Source organism: Saccopteryx bilineata, chromosome 12 (assembly GCF_036850765.1).
Source record: "Saccopteryx bilineata isolate mSacBil1 chromosome 12, mSacBil1_pri_phased_curated, whole genome shotgun sequence".
Taxonomy (NCBI): Eukaryota; Metazoa; Chordata; class Mammalia; order Chiroptera; family Emballonuridae; genus Saccopteryx; species Saccopteryx bilineata.
The window spans coordinates 43,449,581-43,471,540 of record NC_089501.1 but is presented as its reverse complement, the minus strand read 5'-3'; the positions used below and the strand labels follow the sequence as shown (position 1 = coordinate 43,471,540).

Sequence of the window (21,960 nt, the reverse complement as noted above, 5' to 3'; positions counted from 1 at the left end):
CATCACAGAGACAGATTTCCAAGTACAATCCCCACACCTTCGGGGTGTGGGTGTCTTCGTGAGCAAGGGAGGGGGGAGCTGAACACCCCAGTCACTAGATCCCTGGCTTTTAGAAAAGTGCCCAGCAGGTTTTCAAAAGAAGGTGGCCTGCATTGAAGTCAGATGAAAAGCTGCGTCATGTGACCGGGAACAAGGCTGATTCTCACGTGACAGCTGTGACAGCCTTTCCTTGCCTGGCACAGGCAAGCTCATAAGTGTTGCACATTCTATAGGCAAATTTGTGGGAGGCATGATTTGAGAGACTTCAGCTTGGGGGAAATCCACCTGATAATTTCACACCCTCTTACCACCCTAGGCAAGGGCTTCATTTAAATGCGCCCTCATTTTGGGGTACAGGGTATTTTTGTTTGGGCCGTTGTTGTTTACGTTTTTAAACTCTTAGACACTTCAGCAGAAGCTGGCTTCTTCTGGAGGAAGGAGTTTTCCGTGGAAGGGTTCAGGGCCATGGTGGGAGGTCTTCGTAAGGCCCCAGGCAGTGAGTTGGGGGTGGGGAAGGCAGGTGTCTTCCCGGGCTGGGGGCCAGTTCCCTCTGCCCAATGCTGGCCTTGGGCTCCTCCCTCAGTCTGCACCCATCCTTCCCTTTGTGAGACGAGGGTGCTCAGAGCAGCCCCCTCACCCTCGCTCTTCTCCTGGCCTGAGCTGGGGGAGGTCTTGGGGTGGGAAGGGCTCTATACTTCCAGGTTCAGAGTGTTCACCACTTAACCTCAAGTGAGAAACCGACAGTGGTATCCCTTTCCATGTCAGCCCGTGGAGGGCCTGTTCTGTGAGCCGCTAACTTCTGCAGAGTCTTCTTGAGCAATAGTTGAGGACACAGTGGTGTCCCAATTAGAGTGTCTAGTTACTGGAAGCGGCTACACTCTAGCTGCGGCTGCCCCACGCGTGGCTGTCTGGTAGGCAACGTTTGTCTCAGCTTGCCAACCACTTCCCCTCCCACCCTTCCTTTATTCACAGCCTGCCACTCCTGTCTCCTTTCCCCAGGGCCTGGCTCTCAGCTTGTTGCCCATAAACTGGGCCACAGCCACTAGCATAAGCGTTAAGGTCCCTCCCGAAGCACAAGCATTTTAGGCTCCAAAGGAAGAGCTGCTGTCTGGACCCAGGGGCAGAGACTGGGGAGGACCAGGGATAAATGGAATGAACAGAGACAGAGGAGGAAGTATTTGCAACCCAGCAAATGAGGCTGTGAGTCTTTAGCCAGACCGGTGAGCTGGGCACGTTGCTTTACTTTAGCTCCTCAAGGGTAAAATGGGACAAGGGCACTTCCTCAAGGGCTCGTTGTAATGATTTAATGAGGTTCACGTGCAGAGTGGCCTGGTACACAGGGCTCTGGACAAATATTAACAGTGAGCTCCAGGAAGCAGGAATGAGGTGCGTCCCATTCACTGCTCTCTGGGCAGCTGCGCAGAGCCTCGCTGACGGAGGTGTCCATAAAGACTTCTGGGGGAACGGAGGACCCACAAATGGAGGGGTGCCTTTGGGTTCAGTATCCTCTCTGTGTGCGGGGAGTGGGCTCCCGGGGGGACCATGAGCTTGCTTGACTGGGACCTCCGCTCGCTCCCCTTAGAGACAGAGATCCCCCCCCTGTGGTGAGGAGCTGGCTCATGCTTACGCCATCAATCCTGCGATTGTCCAGAGTTTTCTGTGGCCAGAAATAGGGCAGCCATGAGGGGGTTTTGAGGTTGGTGAAAAAATGTGGGAAGGATGGAAAAACAATCTTCACATCTCAAAAGAGATCAGGTGCTTCTTAGGAGAGGTTGGAGTGGGGTGCGAGGGGATTCAGTTCCGCAGAACAGTAAACTGAATGCAAATCTTCTATTCCAGTCCTGAGGGTCAGCCCGGACTTCCCTGGGCCCGGAATCAAAGCTGGAAGGGAGGACACTTCTTAGGGACAGAGGAAAGGTCCTGGTTATACCTATGTGCTATGAACTCCCCCTCGTTTAAATGGAACTCACCTGCCCTTTGAAGACTCTTGGCTGAGGTCTGCCATCTTGGAGGCTTGTGTCAGAGAGGCCAGGGGTCCAGTCCTTGCTGCCCGAAGCTGGGGGGGGGGGCAGCATTCTGCAGCTGTTCTCTTCCTGGAGCTTGAACTCCTGAACCTCTGAACCCCTCCCCTGCACGTGTCCCCAGCCAGGGCCCCTGCTGGCTGTGGTCCAGACCAGAGTCACCAGAACCCATGCCCTGCTCACCTTTGCCCTCTCACAGGGACTGGGCTCAGTTTCCCTCCCTGCCCTCCAACCACACACCCATCCAACGTATTGGGGAGAAAAGTTGGCCCTTCAATGGTTAAAACAGAGATGTAGTCACAGAATAGAGAACAATCGAGAAATAATTTTCAAAAGGAATTGTGGTCATGGTATGTTTACCTGAGAGCCAAGGACAGACATCACTGCTCCTCAAGATGCACGTGTTGGGGGTGGGGTGGGGGTGGGCTGCTATCAACTGCTCACATTCTTACTTCAATGTGCACGGGTAATGGAACCCTATTTCCCCCACCTTTTAAGTAGTGGGAAGGGCAAACTTTAAACCTGCCCATTAGTGATGGCCCAGCGCCTCTGTCTTCCGGAGGACTCAGGCTTTGTGTTCTTTCTCCTCCCCCTGTCCTCTCCCAGATGGCATCTGGGAGCCTGGAGACCTGGTGGCCGCTGGGAGCGGGGCTGTGGGACCTCCGCTGGGCTCTGGTGCGGAGCGGCTCGGGCCCGGCTTCCAGAGCAGTCCGCGGAGGATCTTTGGTCCCATTTGGCTTTTGGGCAGTCATGCTGGCATAAAGCACTGTCCCTCTTATGGGGCCTCCTGTCTATTTCAGGCCTCAGACGGCCCCCAGGCCTGGGGCACACAAGGGAGCAGGGGTGTTGCTTCCAGCTCCTCGATCAGCCGCTGTGGCCCTGTGGGACGCCGTGCCCGCAGAGACCAGGATTTCGGAGGGGCACAGCCTTCAGCCTCCTCTCTGCATCGATTGGTCGGTGTGTTGTCTCCAGCTGTCTCCTCCCCTGTGGCTCAGTGGGTGGAGCCCGCCTGGGGGATGCGGGGTAGGGACCCTGTGAGCGACCCCTCCTCCCCTTCCCTCCATCTCCTTTCTTTTTTCAACTTCCGCTGGGCAGAAAGGGGCTCGCTTTCCACTTCCCCTTTTTATCATTATTTTTTTTAACCACAGACAGCTCCACTGATATTTTCTCCTCACTGTTTGCATGAGGCTCACAGCTCAGCCGCAGGGCAAGAGGGCTATTTTCTCTGAAGCGGGAGACTCAGCATCCCTAGGCGGCCAGGCCCGGTTCCTGATGGCCATCGGGATACAAGGGACTTCAGTTCTGCGCCTCTGCAAAGCCTGGCTTCCAGTACTGTGTGTCCGTGCTTCCAAACACCCCGTCTCCTCTTCACTCACCTGGACCTACCCTCATCCCCTATGAGAAAACAGCAGGAGGCACCGTGGACCAGAAAAAGCAGTCATGAAAGTCAGATGGGTTACCCTCGCCTGGACATGGGCCACTTCTGCAGGCCCCTCAGGGGAGGGTGTGAGTGTCATGGTGCCTGCCCCCGGCTCTCCAGGAACCTGGCCCGGCCTCTCCCATCTCCCCTCCCACCCGCTGCTCAGTCCACAGGCTGTGGTCACACTGTTCCCTTTTTGGTCCCCAAACACGGTGAGTGCATCCGGCAGTAGGTCTTTCCAGCCAGCTCTCTTCTTTGCCTGGGCTGCTCCTCCTCCACCTGCTCACAAAACCGGTTCCTTCTCATTTATTTATTCCACACATTTTTATTTGGTCCTAACCAAGTGTCAGGCGCTGTGCTGGGCGCTGGGAATTCAGTGGGGACCAGAAGGGACGAACGGCTTAGAGAAGGGAAGACCGAAGTCATCCCCTGGTGCGTGTGAACGTCCCACCGTGATAGGGGCCAGGGAGGAGAGGGCTGGTGCCGGGCAGACTCGTCCAGAGAACCTGATGAGATCAGAGGTCAAGGGGCACCGCTGAGACCTGACGGGGGAGGGGTGGGCAGGCCACGGGGAGGGGAGGCTAGTGTGGGGCTCTGCGGGGCAGTGCATGGGCAAGGTGTCTATGGAAGAGACGCAGTGCCCAGCTGGAAGCAGTGAGACCGAGTGAGCTCACCTGGAGGCCAGCCTGTGTCCCATCCACAGCCAGGTCCATCTGATTCCTCATTCTCAGTATTTCAAGTCTATCCACTTGCCTCCTCTCCAGCTCGACGCTGCTGACCTCCATCGATTAAGTCTGAGGGCCATTGCCATGGTCCCTCACAGCACTCCTCTGGTTCCCATCCTTTCTTTCTGTGAGATCGTCCTCCTCTGCCTGCAGCCAGGTGTCGGGTTCCTGAGCTCCTCCAGGCCCGGTTCTAGGCCTCTCACTCTCTCCCCACACCGTCGGGCCACGCCCCCACACGGTGGCTGCAGCTGCTGCTTACACACAGGTGGCCTGCACTGTTTACCGCCCAGACCTCTCTTCTGAACCGAACTATTTACGTAACATTTCCTCTTCGAGGTCACAAAAGCTCCTCCAACTCAGTGTGTCTGTGACCAAACCCGGGCTTCTTCCTTCTAAACTCTGTCCTCCTCCAGGACCCCTGTCTCTGGGAAAGGCCACCATCCCATTGTACTAGCCAGAGATCTGGAAGCTTCCTCGTGTCTTCTTCTCTGTCACTCTTATATATAATCACCACGTTCTGGAGGTTTTGCCTTCTAAGCATCTCTCAAGTTCAGCTACTCCTCTCCCTTACGCATCAACACCCGCTTGGTCCAACACACTGCCCATTTTTGCCTTGGTGACTACAACAGCTTCCTAACTGGTGGCCCATGCCCACTCCTCCTCCCTCCCAGTGTATAGTCCTCTGTGCTGCCAGAGGGAACCTTCTGAAATATGCACCAGATCACATACACTCCTAATCTTAAAACCCTTCTGTGACTTCTCACTCCTCTTAGGAGCCATAAAATTCTTCAGCGCGGCCTGCAAGGCTCTGCCTGGTCCTAAGCCCCTCCTCACCCCGTTCTATCCTTCCTGCTGCCATCGACGTCTTTGGTGGGATTTGGGGGGCACGCTGGCCTCCTTGCTTGGGCTTGGGCAGCTCAATAACATAGCTATAACTCACTCTTAGGGTAAGAGTTCTCTGCAGAAGGCTACTCATGTCCATTTTGTATTGCTCCTTATTAGCGTCAGTTAATAAGAGAATTTGCTCTGTTAATCCTTGGAATGTACTCACCTTGGACCCTGAGACCCTCTGCAAACTATCAGAAGCTATAGTTCCAGTTAAGAGATATATTTTGCACAAAGAGTGGACTATTTTTTTTTTTTTTTGTATTTTTCTGAAACTGGAAACGGGGAGAGACAGTCAGACAGACTCCCGCATGCGCCCGACCCGGATCCACCCAGCACGCCCACCAGGGGCGACGCTCTGCCCACCAGGGGGCGAGGCTCTGCCCCTCCGGGGTGTCGCTCTGTTGCGACCAGAGCCACTCTAGCGCCTGGGGCAGAGGCCAAGGAGCCATCCCCAGCGCCCGGGCCATCTTTGCTCCAATGGAGCCTTGCTGCAGGAGGGGAAGAGAGAGACAGAGAGGAAGGAGAGGGGGAGGGGTGGAGAAGCAGATGGGCGCTTCTCCTGTGTTGCTGGCCAGGAATCGAACCCAGGACTTCTGCACGCCAGGCCGACGCTTTACCACTGAGCCAACCGGCCAGGGCCTAGACTATTTTTTTAAATGTAGATTTGTCTGATTCCCTCTGATTATGAGACTGTGATTCAGGGTACTGCCAGAGGAAATCCCTCTTTAGAACAACTTTCTGTGTCTTACAGATTCTTTATTTTTCCGTTGTAGCCATGGAAACAAAGAAACCTTCTCTTGCCGGGGAATCCAGCTGGCTGTGGACTGGTTCAGGGAAAGAGGACACACCTACATCAAAGTGTTTGTCCCATCCTGGAGGAAAGACCCACCAAGAGCTGACAGCCCTATCCGAGGTATGCTGGAGCAGGCGCTTGCTCATGGCCTACTAGTCACCTTCCCTCAGTCGTCCTCCTGACAAGTGTTTACGGTCAGTTATGTACAGAACTATTTGTTTGATAACATCTGTCCTCCTCACTGGACTATGTGCTCCAGGAAGGCACTGACTATGTGTGGCCACTGCCATAGCCCTGACACCCAGCATGACACCTGGCATGGGGTAGGTGCTCAGTATATACTTGTTGAACAGATGAATGGACTCATTACTTCATCTTTTGAAGGGAATGATTAAGTCCCTCAAAATAATTGTCTGACAACTTTTAACACTCTGCAGAAAGATTGGGTCTGTCTCCTCCCCATTATAGACTAGAGGATCGGAAAGAGACATTCATTCCGTCTGGTGATATTTACTTATTACATCTTTAGTCCAGTCACTTCATTAAGAAAGAAATAAAGAAAGAAAGAAAGAGAGAGAGAGAGAGAGAGAGAGAGAAGGAAGGAAAGAAAGAAAGAAAGAAAGAAAGAAAGAAAGAAAGAAAGAATGAATCTGAGATCCAGGGAATTCTTTATTTTTAAATCTTAGATAGAAATAGTTTAAGCCACAAAAACAGGACTTTGCTTTTGTTTGGCTTCCTTATAACAAGAAGTCAGATGCTAAGCCACTGGTCTTGTTTCAGTCGATCCAGTAATGGAAGGGCTGACCTCCTGGAGATTCCGGGAGATTTCTTTGACTGTCTTCCAGCCTTTTTACCAAGTTTTTGTTTTTAACTTTATCAATAGTTACCAATTGTTTCTACTTCTCTTTTGGATTCTCTTCATTATTTTCGTAAAAATTTAAAAAAAAAATTTTTTTCTCACTGATTTGAGAGACAGAAAGAGAGAGAGCAAGAGAAGCATCAACTCTTGTTCCACTTGTTGTTCCACTTAGCTGTGCACTCACTGGTTGCTTCTCATATGTGCCCTGACCAGGATCAAACCCGCGACCTCAGCGCACTGGGGTGATGCTCTATCCACTGAGCCACCGGCCAGGGCTTCTTTATTTTTTTTTTAAATAAGCTGCTATTCTTGTCTTACAGATGCAGTATTTTTACAGTATTTTAACAATTCTTTACTATTTATTGACTTTAACATTCTCTTAAGTTCCACTAATCATATTTATTTATTTGTCATTTATTTGTTTAAAATTTTATTTATTAATTGCCTGACCTGTGGTGGCGCAGTGGATAAAGCGTTGACCTGGAAATGCTGAGGTCGCCGGTTCGAAACCCTGGGCTTGCCTGGTCAAGGCACATATGGGAGTTGATGCTTCCAGCTCCTCCCCCCTTCTCTCTCTCTGTCTCTCCTCTGTCTCTCCCTCTCCTCTCTAAAGTGAATAAATAAAAAAAAATAGTAAAAAAAAAAATAAAATTATTTATTAATTTTAAAAAGAGGTGAGAAAGAGAGAGAGAGAAAGGGTGTGGGAAAGAACAAGAAGCACTAACTCATAGTAGTTGCTTCTTGTATGTGCCTTAACCGGGCAAGCCCAGGATTTCCAACCGGCAACCTCAGCCTTCCAGGTCGAGACTTTACCCACTGTGCCACCACAGGTCAGGCTTATTTATCTTTTCTGAGGTCAGTTCTTTTTGCTCACCTCTATCTTTGTCTCTCTCTGGCTCTCTATTTTGTGTTGTTAAATCTTCTTCTCAAAAGTCTGGTGATCCTTTGTGGTTGTCGGTTTTTATTTGTGAATAAAAAACCACACTGGTGAAATAACTCTCTCTCTCTCTAACTATCTGTGTGAACACCATGGGCGCTCTCTCTCAGTGTGTGGCTCTTTTCCTGAGTGACAGGGCACAGCACTGGTGGTAACTGGTGTCCAGTGACTGGCAGGATTCACTCCAGCATGCCCTGCAGGGGCAGGCCGGCAGCTGGGCCACAGGGGTGGTGGTCTTACAGGGGTCCCCAAACTTTTTACACAGGGGGCCAGTTCACTGTCCCTCAGACCGCTGGAGGGCCGCCACATACAGTGCTCCTCTCACTGACCACCAATGAAAGAGGTGCCCCTTCTGGAAGTGCGGCAGGGGGCCGGATAAATGGCCTCAGGGGGCTGCATGCAGCCCGAGGGCCATAGTTTGGGGACGCCTGGGAGATCAGAGACCACGTGGGAAGCTCCTCTTCCTCGTTAGAGCTGCACTTTCTTAGGCACAGGAAAAGGCTGGATGCAGCTGCCCCACGAGAACCCTTCAGTCAGCCATCCTGACTTCTGCCAACTCCCCTCCCTCTCCACGAGCCTGGAGCTCTGGACTTTCTCAGAGAAAAGCCCCTCCCCCCACTCCAGTCTTCTGTGTGCATTCTGGTCTGTGGCTTCCTTTGGGCTGTAGGGTCAGTGTGATCCTATCTGCTTTCTGTCTTCCTGAAATTTGCCAAGATTCTGGGCTTGCTACCGTCCCCTTCTGTCCTTCTGGACTGCCATTTCAGTGGGCTTAGCGGAAGCAGGGGCATAAGGACTCGTGTTCCATTCTCCATCATGACCTGGCTACTCTAAGTTAGTCTTTATGGTCTAAGCATGGAGAATGGCAGCTCGTGACTGCTGTGTAATATTTAAATCTAGTCTCAGTAAAGGGTAGGGAAGTCATTTTGGGGTAGGGAAGGAATTTTTAAACAAGCCACAATAAGTGCAAATTTGTGGGAGAAAGCTTCATAAATTTGACTACATTAAAATAAAAGCCTCTGCTCATGAGCGGATACCACAAGAACAATAAAATGAAGGGACAAGCCTTCATCACACATTCTTGATGAAGGATTTCTGTCCAGAAAGATAGTGGATGTCTCCAAATTAATAAGAAAGAAAGGGCCAATAGGAGGACAAGCTAAAATGCATGGATATGTCTTTCGCAGAGAACCTAAGTGGCCAATACACATCCAAAAATGTGCTCAGTAGCATTAGTAATTAGAGAAATGCAAAATAAAACTACATTAAGAGACCACTTTACTCCCACCAAATAGGCAAAAATTCAAGAACTGGAAAATACCCAGTGTGGACAAGGTTGCCTGAATGCTGTGTTGGGTTGTTGGGTAATAACTTGATGTAACCGCTTTGGGAAGCATCTTGGCATGACCTTGGAAAGTGCCATTCCCTACAACTCAGCCATGTCCCCCCAAGAGACACACCCTAGAGAACCCTTGTATTTCTGCACCTGGAGACTTCCATGCAGCGCTCATAGCAGTGACCAGACCACCATGGCGAAACCTCACCACACAATGTTAAATGAAGAGAGCAAGTTGCACAGGAATATGTACAGTGTGAGTCCATTTGTGTGAGGTCTAGAGGTTCAAAGTCACATGGAAAATTGTCTTTTGGGGGCATACGTACATATCTATTTTTGAAAAATGAAAGCACAGGAATTATAAGCACAGGGTTCTAAAGATTGGGTTGTCTTAAGGGACGCAAAGAAAGATGCAAACCGGGAGGGGCAGGGGGGACTTCAGAAGCATGGGCCTGCTCTGTTTCTCAGGGAGTGCTGCATACTTGGCATTAAAAAGAAATGATTCCTAGCCTGACCAGGTGGTGGTGCAGTGGGTAGAGTGTCAGACTAGGATGCAGAGGACCCAGGTTCAAAACCCTGAGGTTACTGGCTTGAGCACAGGCTCATCTGGCTTGAGTGCAGGCTCACCAGCTTGAGCGCGGGGGTCACTAGCTTGAGCCCAAAGATCGCTGGCTTGAAGCCCAAGGTCGCTAGCTTGAGCCCAAGGTTGCTGGCCTGAGCAAGAAGTCACTGGCTTGGCTGGAGCCCCCCAGTCAAGGCACATATGAGAAAGCAATCAATGAACGACTAAAGTTCCACAACTATGAGTTGATGCTTCTCATCTCTCTCTTCCTGTCTCTCTCTCTGTCTTGCTCTCTCATTAAAAAAAAATTGATTCCTGCCTGACCTGTGTGGTACAGTAGATAGGGCATCTGACCTGGAATGCTGGCATCTTAGGCTCAGAGCCCCTGGCTTGCCCGGTCGGGGCACCTAGAGAACCAACCATGAGTTGATGCTTCCTGCTCCTTACCCCCTCATACCACACCCCCGTGTACCTTTCTCTCTCTCTCCTATCTCAAAAATCAATCAACAAAAAAATATATGTTAAAAAAAGATTTCTGTACTCTATATGCATCATGTACCTTTGTAAAATCACATACGTGAATATGGCATATATACGACATACCGGAAACTATGTCATCTAAGAAAGGACGTAGACTTGAGGAAAGAGCCGTTTGTGAAGCACATGCTAATACTCTTCCAAGTTCAGAGCAACTGTTTTGTGTGGAGGGGGTTTTGTTTTGCATTTCTCCAAAGGCAAAACTAAGGTCAAAGTGTAGCTCTTCCAGGGATGTGGAATTTAGCTCCTAATGAGACCTTTTCATATTTGTACCACGTGACACACATTCCCCTTGTCACCGGTCTCGTTATCCAGCCCGCTCACAGACACTGTGAGGCCGGCCCTGGCCGGTTGGCTCAGCGGTAGAGCGTCGGCCTAGCGTGCGGAGGACCCGGGTTCGATTCCCGGCCAGGGCACATAGGAGAAGCGCCCATTTGCTTCTCCACCCCTCCGCCGCGCCTCCCTCTCTGTCTCTCTCTTCCCCTCCCGCAGCCAAGGCTCCATTGGAACAAAGATGGCCCGGGCACTGGGGATGGCTCTGTGGCCTCTGCCCCAGGCGCTAGAGTGGCTCTGGTCGCAACATGGCGACGCCCCGGAGGGGCAGAGCATCGCCCCCTGGAGGGCAGAGCATCGCCCCCTGGAGGGCAGAGCGTCGCCCCATGGTGGGCGTGCCGGGTGGATCCCGGTCGGGCGCATGCGGGAGTCTGTCCAACTGTCTCTCCCTGTTTCCAGCTTCAGAAAAGACACTGTGAGGCAGGAGGAGGAGTTACTACCCTTATTGCATGAATGCAAACACTGGCGTTCAAAGAGGGGTCGGGCACCCAAGACCTGGAGCGAAGACCAGAATCCAGGCTCTAGAGTCTTAATCCTGGACTCTCTGCTTGACATTCTGTGTCCTCAGAGCTGTCACTTATGAGGTGCTCCATTCTAAAGGGGTCCCAAGCATATTCCTCTGCACGGTGGCTCTCAGCTTAGGGCCCATGCAAGAGCCTTCGGGATAGATGACAGGGCCCTAGTAATTGCCAGGATTCCAGTTGTAATACGAATGTCTTTCTCCAGAAAAAGGCCTTGTGTCTACAAGTGACCCTTCCTTGTTGGGTACCATTCTCTGGACTCCTGTGGTGACTTAGACAGAAGCCAAGAGCCTTATTGACCTAGGGCAGTAGGTTTATTCTGCTCAAGACCCCCCTGCTCTGCTGACGAGCTGGGCCATGGCGGGGGCTGGGGTGGGAGCAGGCTCGGAGGGGACCCCTGAGTCGCCAAGTGTGCTCTATGACCTTAGGATGGCCCTTGGGGCGGGGAGGCCTGAGAAAGCTGCTACATGCCGTCTCCCCACCTGTGGCCCCCAGAGCAGCACGTGCTGGAGGAGCTGGAGAGGCAGGCGGTGCTGGTGTACACCCCCTCCCGCAAGGTGAACGGCAAGCGCGTGGTCTGCTATGACGACCGCTACATCGTGAAGGTGGCCTACGAGAGGGACGGCATCATCGTCTCCAACGACAACTACCGTGACCTGCAGAGCGAGAACCCCGAGTGGAAGTGGTTCATTGAGCAGAGGCTGCTCATGTTCTCCTTCGTCAACGACCGGTACGTGGTGGCTGGGGGGCTGGCATGGGCGCGTTCGGGGTGACGGGAAGAAAACCACTCCAACCTGCGTAAGCCCGGGAGCTCATAGTCACGGGCACCCCGTGCCAGAAGCAGAGGACATCCGGCCCTGGTGGCCACTGGCTGAGGTCACCTCTCCGCTCCCATGGGCCTCTCTCTGTTCTGGGTGTCCCCTCCTTTGTGAGCAGCTTTCTCCAACAGGGCTGTTTGTCCCAACTCTCCGTGACCTTTCTGTTCCCATGCCCACATCTAGCTGACCCGGCCGGTGGGCCCAGCATGGGCCTGGGGCACTATACACTTTTCTTTTTTATCTTGAAGGAATTTAGTAATCCCGATAAGAGAACTGGAACAGCCATCAGAGGGAAATCTGAACCTCATTGTGCTTCCTTTCAGTTTTTGTATTCCTTTGTCCGTTAAAAAATAAAGTTCTGAATGACAGAGGGGATGGGTAGCACCCTCTTCGGGGCTGTCAGGATCTTGGGACTGATCGTCTCCACACCTCTTGGTTGAAGTCTTGGTTCATGTATCTCCTAGGCTGGGTCTCCTGGCTCAGGTCCTTTGCCCGCTGCACAAGGGTCACCAGGCACGGACCTGTTAGCAGGCGCTGGGTAAAGGGCCCTAACCGAGCTCAGCTGGGGAGGAAGCGGTGGCTGGTCACGTGCTCAGGCACACTGAGGACACAGCTAGCGATCTAGCAAGGTGGGCGTGGGTGTGAGACTAGCACAGGGGGGATGCGGGGGGGGGGGTGTCCCACAAACTGGAACTTCTCTTCCACTTCAGTTTCTGTTCCCGGCGGTGACAGCGGGGTCCTCATTCTGGGCTCCCCGCTGGCTTTTAGGAACGAGGTTTGAGACAAGCCCCCCCACCCTCAGGAGGGCTGGCCCTTTATCTTAGGTGTCGTGGTCTCTGCGCCTGGCGCGTCACAAGCACACAGTGGTGGCTGTAGATGAGGGAGTGACTGGCTGCAGTCTGGGGAAGAGGGGTGGGGAGAGGAGAGGCAGCATGTCAGCAGGGCCGGGTCCACCTGCCGCCCGGGGGGCAGTGTGGCCTGATGGGAAGAGCTGCGGCTTTGGGACGCAGGAGGCGAGGTTTCATGCTGAAGCTCTGCCGTTTACTGGCAGTGTCGTGGGAACATCACTCAGCCTCACTGAGCTGACCTTTACCTTGACTGAACCGTCGGTCGATCGTCATACTTACGTCTGAGATGGCTGTGAGGATGAGAGAAAACGGTACCCTGTGACTCTCAGGACACAGAGCCTCCAGGGGACCCGGCTGCCCCCACCACCACCTGGTCCACAGCCGTAGAGGTGGAGGCACTCCTGAGCCCCGGGGCAGAGGCTCGAGCAGCTACCCCGCAGTACCCCCACGGTCATTCCCACATACAGGAGGCCAGACGCTCCCTCTGTCCGGCTCGGGCCCGAAGCAGTCTGGCAGGTCCGCAAGGGCGGGTTCCAGGACACCCTGACTACAGTCTGACAGATCATGGCTGCCTCTGGCCTGGCGACAGCCTGGGGCCCAGGCCAAGTTTTTCTTTGACGCACGGGCCTCTGCTAAGGGTCTGCCAAAAGGTCTCCTGGCTGCCAGAGGCAGAGCCTGCCCGCCTGCCCGTGGGTGAGGATGCCCACCCCCATGGGCGTGCGCCCTGGGCACGTCCATTGCGCCCTCTTGGCCCAGTGAGCAGCTGAGAGGCCTGAGAGAGCAGGAGGTGAATGAAGCCTTTGGGAACACTGACTAACTGCAGTGGGCGGTGCCCCAGATTCTTGGTCAGGGTCCAACTCGAAGAAGCTGGCCGACTGGCTGTGTAGCGGGGATCGAGCTGCTGCGGAGGCTGCCCGGGGATCGGCCCGTTCTGGTCCGCCTGGTGGATCTGGTCTGCAGGCTGGGGCCTCAGCATTAACCTGGACTCTTGGGGGGGCCTCACACTTGTAAAAAAGGCCCTCCATTTCGAATCTACCACCCCTCCAGCAGGGCCTTAGTGTGACCTGGAAGTGTCTCCAGGGAACAGAAGTATTCATATAAGAAAGTGGATGGAACTAAACCAGGGGAGTTTTCCTTCTCACTGAAGTGTTTTTCTCTTTGAGCTGTGAGCACCCTGAAGATGTATTCCCTTCCCTGTCAGACTTCATGCCAGGGAGAAGGGAAGCGGCAGGCAGGGGCAGGGGGGGCAGGCAGCCGTGGGAGCTGAGACCACACCCACCCAGTGGCCCAGCTTGGCAGAGGAGGGTGAACCGCTCAGAGGCTGGGTGTGTGCGGGCCACCCTGGTGTTCGCAGCTTTGCAGACTCGCTGACCTCCCCACCAACAGGTGTTCCAAACTCTCTTCACATTCATCCTCACCCTGTGGACGCCCAGAGCTGTGGGGGTAACCGCAGAAATGGGATCTGAGCCTCAAGCTCAGAGGAGGGCTGTTTGTAGCCCCACGGAGGTCTCCAACTTTCTCTGTTGAGGACAGGGGAAGGCAGCTCAGAGTCTCTTTCAGACTAGGACCCTGGGCAGGGCAGCGAGGGGGGGTGGTGGAGAGGCAAGAGTAATCATGCTTCAATTTAAATGGATAAAAATCACTTGGGGGCATCGTTAAAATGCAGATTCCTGAACAACCTGAGACTCTGATTAAGCAGCTCTGGTAGGAAGCCAGGGACCTGCATTTGGAGAGTTGCTGGAAGATTCCGTCCAGGTCCCGCTGGCTGGCACCTCAGCAGGAGAAACGCTTGGACTAGCCCCGGGACTGCTCTCCTGGGATCCATGCTGTTCTCCGCGTGGGCTGAGCGAGAGGAAGGGTTGTGCCGCTTTAACACGCACCAGCCCTGGGTGCGGGAGGGGCCCTGGCTGGAGAGCCCAGCCGAGGTCGTGTCTGGTGCTGCCATCCTCACTGGGTGCTCGCCACGCAGGCGGAATTGTTGAGTCCCTGCCGGTCTTGCAGTGGCGCCCCTGTGCTTGTTTTCCAGGTTCATGCCCCCTGATGACCCCCTGGGCCGCCGGGGACCCACCCTGAGCAACTTCCTGAGCAGGAAGCCAAAGCCCCCAGAGCCGTCCTGGCAGCACTGCCCGTATGGTGGGTGACGCCCTGTGCCTCGTGGGCCCTGTCTGGACCTTGTGTCTCGACATTTTCCCAACAGGGTTATTGTAAGGATGAACTGACATCGGGTATGCCTGTTGCTTGGAAGTATTTCTGGGGGCAGGATGCAGGGGTCACACACAAGACAAAGCCAGTCCCAGAAGCAGGGAGCTTTCTGAGTCCCATCGTCACCGGGCACCCTGGCACGTTGTGTCTCATCCTGCCCACCATCCCCCCACCCCACACCCTATGGGCTTCGGTCAGTGCTACCCATCGAGAGTTAGGGATTTTATCCAGAGCATTCCCGGGCACCAGCCTTCTAGCCAGCTCTCACTAATTTGCTTTTGCAATTTATCCCATGTTCCCAGTCCTTGGTTTTTGTGCCCCTAGAAGTTCAAAAGGCAAAATCATTTTATGTTAGAATTAAGGTGACATGCCTTCAGGTTGACACATCCTGCTCCCTTTTACTCTCAAAGGTGCCCAAGCTGTGATGGTAAATTATTTGTTCACCTGTTACGACAGTCTGTAGGGAGAGGGCAGTGGTTAACACAGGGATGTGGACAAATGGTGGAAACTGAGGCAGTACTGGAGAGGTAATACTATGCCATAAGCACCCACTGTCCACCCGCTTCTGCACTCCCAACCTTGGCCCTATCCACAGGGACCCTGGGAAAGTGGAGGAGGAAGATTATTGGGTCCAGAGATTTGGTCCAAGGGAGTTCCTAGATTGACGCCTGACACCAGGGTTACTGTGCCTAGTGCCCCACATCACAAGGAGGCTGGTGCTGTCCCCTGCTCCACCCCGCCTGCGTCCCAGCTCCCTCCTCGCTGCATTCTGCCCAGGTCCCGGTAACTCCGAGGCCTGGGCGCCTTCCGTGGGCACTCTTCGAGGAGAAAGACCGAGAGAGGCGGGCACTGACCCCCACCCAGGGCCGTACAACCACTCCATTAGCGCCCTCTCTCTCCTCTGCCCCTTCCAGGCAAGAAATGCACCTACGGCATCAAGTGCAAGTTCTACCACCCGGAGCGACCGCACCACGCGCAGCTGGCAGTGGCCGACGAGCTGCGCGCCCAAACGCGGACCTGGCGGGGCGCGGCCGCCCACGAGGAGCAGCCAAAGGGCGGGGCGGAGCAGGGCGGTCCCCGGGGCGCCCCCGCCGTCGCCTGGCCGGGCCCCCGGGAGCCCCGCGCGCACAGCCTGCCCCGGACCGGGCGGCCGGCCGACGTGGTGGCCCTCGAGGGGGGCCTCTCGCGGCTCACCTTCAGCGACGACCCGGGCATCCGCCGGGCACCCTCTTCTGGTCCCGGCTGCGGCCTCACACCCCACCCACGCTGTCCCGACTGGTTGGCGCCCGGGACTTCGCTGTCCCTGCCAGCCTTGCCCAGCCTTCCGAACCCCCAGACCCAGTCGGGCTCGCTGGTCCGGCCGCGGGCTGGGGATCGCTCCGCGGACCTGCAGAGTGACCAGCTACCCCAGCGAAGGCTGCCCACCGACCTGTGGACCCTCCCGCATGGGGCCGCCGCGTTCCCGGGACGCTCGGCCTGGGCGGAGGTGGGCTGGGGAGAAGGCGCCCTCTGGGGACCTTTGGGGTTCGCCCCCGGGGCCGCGGCCAGCGAGGAGGACGCGCGCGCCCGTGCGCGCACAGCGCTCTGCAGCGTCTTCCCGGCGCACCAGGTGGACAGCGTCATGGCCCTCTTCCCCGCTCTCTCCGACGTCAGCAGGCTCATCCTCCTCATCCAGAGATTCCGAAGGTCTGGTTCGCCCGTGGGAAACCCGTAAGGAGCGAGTCCAAGCCACCGCCAGTGTTGTCCCAACTTTGCGGGTGGTTGCCTGCTTACATCTGGGTCGGCCCACCTGTGGGGGGGGGGGCTCCCTTTTCTTTAAAGATGGTCAGGGAAGCTAGCTTGTTCGCCCTCAGTGGTGCTCATGGTGGTACTTGGTGACTCTCACTGACGACATTGGGCTGCTTCCATGTCCTGCAGAAGAAGGTTGGCTACTTCTGCAGAAAGAGGAATTTCTCCTGCCTACAAGACTATGGGTCCCACCTGGCTCCCAGGGTTTGTCTAGAACAGTCCATGCCTGTTTTTATCAAGCTGCAATTGGGGCCCACAAATGGGTCACAAGGTCAGGGTAGTGCGTCACACCAGAAATGGAGTGGAATAGAAAGTCTCAGAGCACACCCACAACATCAGGCTAAGTATGTAAGAAACTCTTGTTTGTTCGCCACGTGTGTGTACCTGTGCACCCGTGTACATTTAATGTGGTCATGGGCAGAAATTTGAGAAATCTCAGTAAACGGTTTGGAATTTCATTGCATCAAATGTAGTCAGTTGGCCAGCAGAGGTTTTGGCTTCTGGAGGTCTTCGCGTGAGCTGTTTCTGCTAGAGCCTCAGAGGGCAACACAGAGCTCTATCTAGCCTTGATGTGTGGGCTATCCCACACAGTAGCTCTATCTAGCCACTCTGAAGTTGTGTGACTGTGCTGGTTGTAGAAGTGTGGCAGGGACACGTCCTGAGGTCCTGCCTGCCGGACCCTTCACACAGCACACACAGAAACACAGACAAACGTAGACATACTGGTTGACTCAGCACAGGCCCTCTACTGGTGGGGGCTTCTAAACCACATACAGCACAGCCAGACCCTTTTGCTCCGAAGCCTGAAGGTTGGTTTGAGGCGAGCTGGGAGGCTTATAGCTACCTTGCACAGTTACTATTTTTTTTGCTCCAGCCAGCTATTGCTTTGAGTTTTAGGGAGAAGTAGTCTACCCGTTTGCAATGGACAAGGAAGTACAAATGCATAGGATGTATCCTCAGGCATCACTGGGCAGTGCCCACCTGTTCCCTTCTGGGTTGTGAGTCCAGTTCTGCAGGTCTTGGCTGGTTTGTTCATGAAGGGACTTGGAGGTTTGGCTGTGGCGGGGACTGTGAGGCATCTCCTGATGGAAAACCAGCTGCCAACCTCTGCAAGCTCCCTACAGACTGGCCAGAGCAGGAGAAACTCTTCCCAGTGCGTTTCTAGGCGGCACTATTGGCACAGCCCAGGGTGCACCCCGGGGGACCGGCTCCTGGGTCTAATTCACGGTTGGTGCTTCCACTAGAGGTATGGTGACGTTGTGCCTGCCTGTGATTCCTTTCATTTTTTTAAACCAGATTCTTAGCATGACTTCAGACAGGTCTGTTCCTCACCTCCTTTTTTCCAAATGAGGACACAGAAGCCACAACTGTACCTTATTATTTGGGGACCTCAGTCCCTAAGTGGCCTTACTCTTTCTAGATAAATTGGGTTTCCCTATTAGTATTTCTTCTCTTTCTTTTTTTTTATGGCAGTGGCTTTTTATTTTATTTTAAGTTTTTTTTCCTTTTAATGAGACAAGCTTTATTTCAGAGCTGCGTTTATCTCTTGGTGCCTCCTGATGTGAAACTGTTGCGTTGCCGACTTACGGTTGGAAATGTTTAAACTGCTTCTTTGGAGGACAAGTTTGAGTTTTAGTAAGCTGTAAAGCTACTTTATTTGGTTCGCTGTGATTAAGCATAAAAACAAGCGAAGAAACAGCACATTTCAGTGTAATCCCCTTTGGAACTTTTTCCGAAGTCTTGGTATGTCTTTGTGACACAAAGCGTGGAGGGGATGGGGGAATGAGCCCTTCCTACTTGCACAGCTGTTACCGTGCTCCAAAAATAAAGCACTTTTACCCGCACCTGGACTCATCACTGTCAAATTATAGACTGGGTTGTTCGGCTTTCCCCCCAGGCTGGCTTTTCATGTTAAATACTGTGGGTATGAAGACAGGTTATTTTATGGCCACTTCATTCAGCGTTGTTTCAGCCTTGGGCGGGGGTGGAGGGGGCAGGAATCCGCCTTTTCCAGGAGAAGCAGCGAGGCCCAAGGCAAGGACATGCCTCTGCTGGCTGCTCAGCCGGCTGTTCCCAAGGACTCAGGCTGCTTTACCTGTTTGCTAGACTTCCAAAGTCCTCATTAGCGGCCCTTCCTGTGTAAACCTGAAGCAGACCTAGACTGCTCAGGCCCGCGTACCACGTTGACCCGGCGCGGCTTTCCCGAGGCCTGGGAAGGTGGTTCCCGGCAGAACTGCAGATTGCGGGTGTGTGTGTGTGTGTGTGTGTGTAGAAGTCTGAGAAGTCACTCATGTCGGCATTATTCCAGAGAAATGAATCCCAGCTCTCAGGGTTTTAGAGCACTCGGAGGGGGAGCAATGCGCTGAGTGCCAGCTGGCTCCCTGTGCGACTGGATGGCTCCCTTCCTCTGGGAGAGAAGTCCCCCGTGGGGAAGAAGAGCCTGGGGTGGGGGAGGGGGAGGCCAGGGGAAGGGGCGTTAAGGAATGGGGGACGGGCGAGGGGCGCTGGGAACTGGAGCAATGAACTGGAGTCACCAATCCCACTGTGAGAGAGTGCACGGAGCCAGCACCAGCTACAAAAGTGTGGGCCCCGTGCAAAAGGAGAATGCGAAGTTCAAGAGTGATCAGGAATTTCAAGACGGTGACAGCAGAGCATTCAGCCGACTGTGGGGTCCGGCTCAGTGTGTGCAGTTACCTACAAGACAAGCAAGAGTGGTCTCTATACTGGTGTGCTCGTAGCAAAACACCAAGTGAAAGCAGTCAGAGCCCAGGGTGAGCCACACACACTTTATAGCTGGGAAAGGCCATGTGCATCCCGGGCGGGTCCTGGTCTCCCAGGGCCTCACCCGCGGGGACTGCCCACTGCAGCCACCTAAGGACTGGGTGGTTTTCCCCGCCCACCCTTGATGCAAGAAGCTAAAAAGGAAAAGTCGAGGGACTTGGGCAAGCCACATACTGAATGGGCCACTCCAATCCAGTATGAGATGTCGGCAGGGGCAGCTCTAACCAGGGAGCAAGTGCCCTGGTTTGCATTAGGCAAGGCTCTTAGGTTACAAGCATGGCTCACAAACCAAACGGCAGGGAGCCAGGGGTGAGGAGTGGAGGCAGCTGCGGGGCTGGCTAGAATTCGGGGCTTGAACTCTGTCAGGGCTCTCTCATCTGTTTTCTTCTGCATGTGGGATTATTCTCTCTTTCTAAGCTTTTCCCTACATAACGAGACCCATTCTGTTGGCAGACCTACCACAGCTCCTTCTAGCTAAAGGACTCAGGAAGCAGCCTCAGAAAAATCCTGGGAAGGATTCTGATTGGTTGGCTCAGGTCCTGTGCCCACCCCTGGACCAATCACTGTGAGGCACTACCATTGGTCCTGCGGGCCGGGCCCAGGCCTCTGGCTAGGACTAGGCGTGTACATACTGTGATTGTCAGCTCCCAGTTCAAGGGTTGTTGGGGGTGGTGAGCAGTTTCCTTAAAGAATTGGGGACAGTGTCCAGGCAGATAAAACCAATGCCCACTATAATGTTTAGGGTGGCCCCACCCAGCTCCACCCCCAACTCGGGCTTCCTGGGAAAGCAGCTGCCATTCATCCCGTTTCCCTAGGTCAGGAGGAACCTTGTCCGCCCACCCGCAGGCTCCAGAGCTTTCCGTGGGAGGAAGCTGGGGCTAGCTGCTCCTGTCTGAGGTGTCATGTGTCAATCTTGCCAGTCCTGGGACTGGGCCCAGAGGGGCACGGAGCGGGGAGACTGCCAAAAACCCCGTCAGGGAGGAAGTGTCTCTTCAAAGTGAAGAGGACCATGTTTCCTTTGACTCACTTCTGAGCTTGTCCCTGGGGCCCGGGAAGCCCGTGGAATCACAGCAGCTCAGCCGGAGGGAGCCCTCACTCCCTCCTGAGTCCTGGAGGCAACGTCACGGACCTGTCCTCATGGAGGGCTGACACACCCACCTCAGCGTTCAGGTACAGGAAGGTCCTGGGTGAGTAAACAGAGAGGGAACGGGCACCGTGCCCAGAGTCCGGCGGAAGGTCACACTTGCTGAGTGACTGACAGACCCTGGCTGGCTGACTGACTGATTCTGGCTGGAGAACTGACAGGCGGGAAGTCCGGGCTACACCTGTAGCTGTTGGGAGTGATTAGCAAACCATAATGGTTTTGGCTTTATCTGAAGTCAAAGCTACTTTTGGAAATAGGGTGCACACGGTTAAAACAAGACATATTAAACCTTAAAAGGCAGTCTCAGAGATGCCATTCCTGATGAGGCAGGGTACGGAGGCGTTTCCCCCATGGGAAGGAAGGGGAGGATGGGAAGGAAGGGAAGGAAGGGATAGAAGGGATAGATGGGAAGGAAGGGGAGGAAGGGGAGGACGAGAAGGAAGGAAAGGAAGGGAAGGATGGGAAGGAAGAGAGGGAAAGATCAGAAGGATGGGAAAGAAGGGAAGGAAGGGAAGGATGAGAAAGAAGGAATGAATGGGAAGGATGGGAAAGAAGAGAAGGAGGGGAGGGAAGGGAAGGATGGGAAGGAAGGGTGAAAAGGAAGGGTGAGAAGGAAGGGAAGGAAGGATGGAAAGGAATAATGGGAAGATGGGAAAGAAGGGAAAGACAGGAAGGAAGGTAAGGATGGGAAGAAAGGATGGGAAGGAACGGTGAGAAGGAAGGGAAGAAAGGGAAGGGAAGGAAGGGAAGGAAGGGAAGGGTGAGAAGGAAGGGAAAGAAGGATGGGAAGCCTCCCCTCGCAGCCATGATTTCTCCCAGGTCGGCCTCATCCTCTCTCTCAGAGCCTGTCTCTAGCTCTCCTGGTCCCTAGACCGCTGCTTCACACGACGTCACCTACTCAATACTTCTCTGGGCTCCATATTTTGCTCCTTTGCTCTCCTACCCTCCTGGATCACCCCACCCTCAAACGTCCCCAACCTTGAAAGACCTCCCTTCGGTCCTCCACGAAGTCTGTCCAGGCCGTTTCAGCACCTGTGGGCCACGCTTCTGCTCAGTTTGTCCTTCTCAATGCTGTCCTGTGAGGGCCCAACATGTCCGAATGCTGCACGGCACCCAGGAATAGTTTTGCTCTGAATGGCTGTTTGCTGCTCGTCACTGAACTCTTTCCGGGTATTTAGGCTTGTATCTCAGGGCGCATATGCTTGGAGGGTTGGGGCTCTTTAACTTTGTCTCTCCGGGGGCCGGTCTGTCAGGACCAGTGAAGTTCTGTCACTGACACAACGCTGTCCCTAATCCCAAGGGCTAAGGCCCGAGTTGGCTGCCGCACGGTGCTCCGTGCCCACTGTAGGCTGGCTGGGCTTGCGCATGCAGAGACCAGGCTGCGGGAGGTTCTGCCCCCAGATCTCCAGGG

General features: G+C 54.3%; 1 protein-coding gene across 3 annotated transcripts in view; it reads left to right on the top strand.

The window, feature by feature from the left end:
• The window catches only part of ZC3H12D (zinc finger CCCH-type containing 12D), a 34,010-nt gene extending 15,548 nt beyond the window's left edge, over positions 1 to 18,462 (top strand). For all 3 annotated transcript variants that reach the window (XM_066248401.1, XM_066248402.1, XM_066248403.1), the window contains 4 exons: positions 5,867 to 6,006; positions 11,464 to 11,698; positions 14,661 to 14,767; positions 15,751 to 18,462. In XM_066248401.1, the coding sequence (XP_066104498.1) occupies positions 5,867 to 6,006; positions 11,464 to 11,698; positions 14,661 to 14,767; positions 15,751 to 16,550 (1,282 nt within the window). In that variant the 3' untranslated portion in view covers positions 16,551 to 18,462. The remainder of the gene's footprint in view (positions 1 to 5,866; positions 6,007 to 11,463; positions 11,699 to 14,660; positions 14,768 to 15,750) is intronic.
• Positions 18,463 to 21,960: the final 3,498 nt, after the last annotated feature.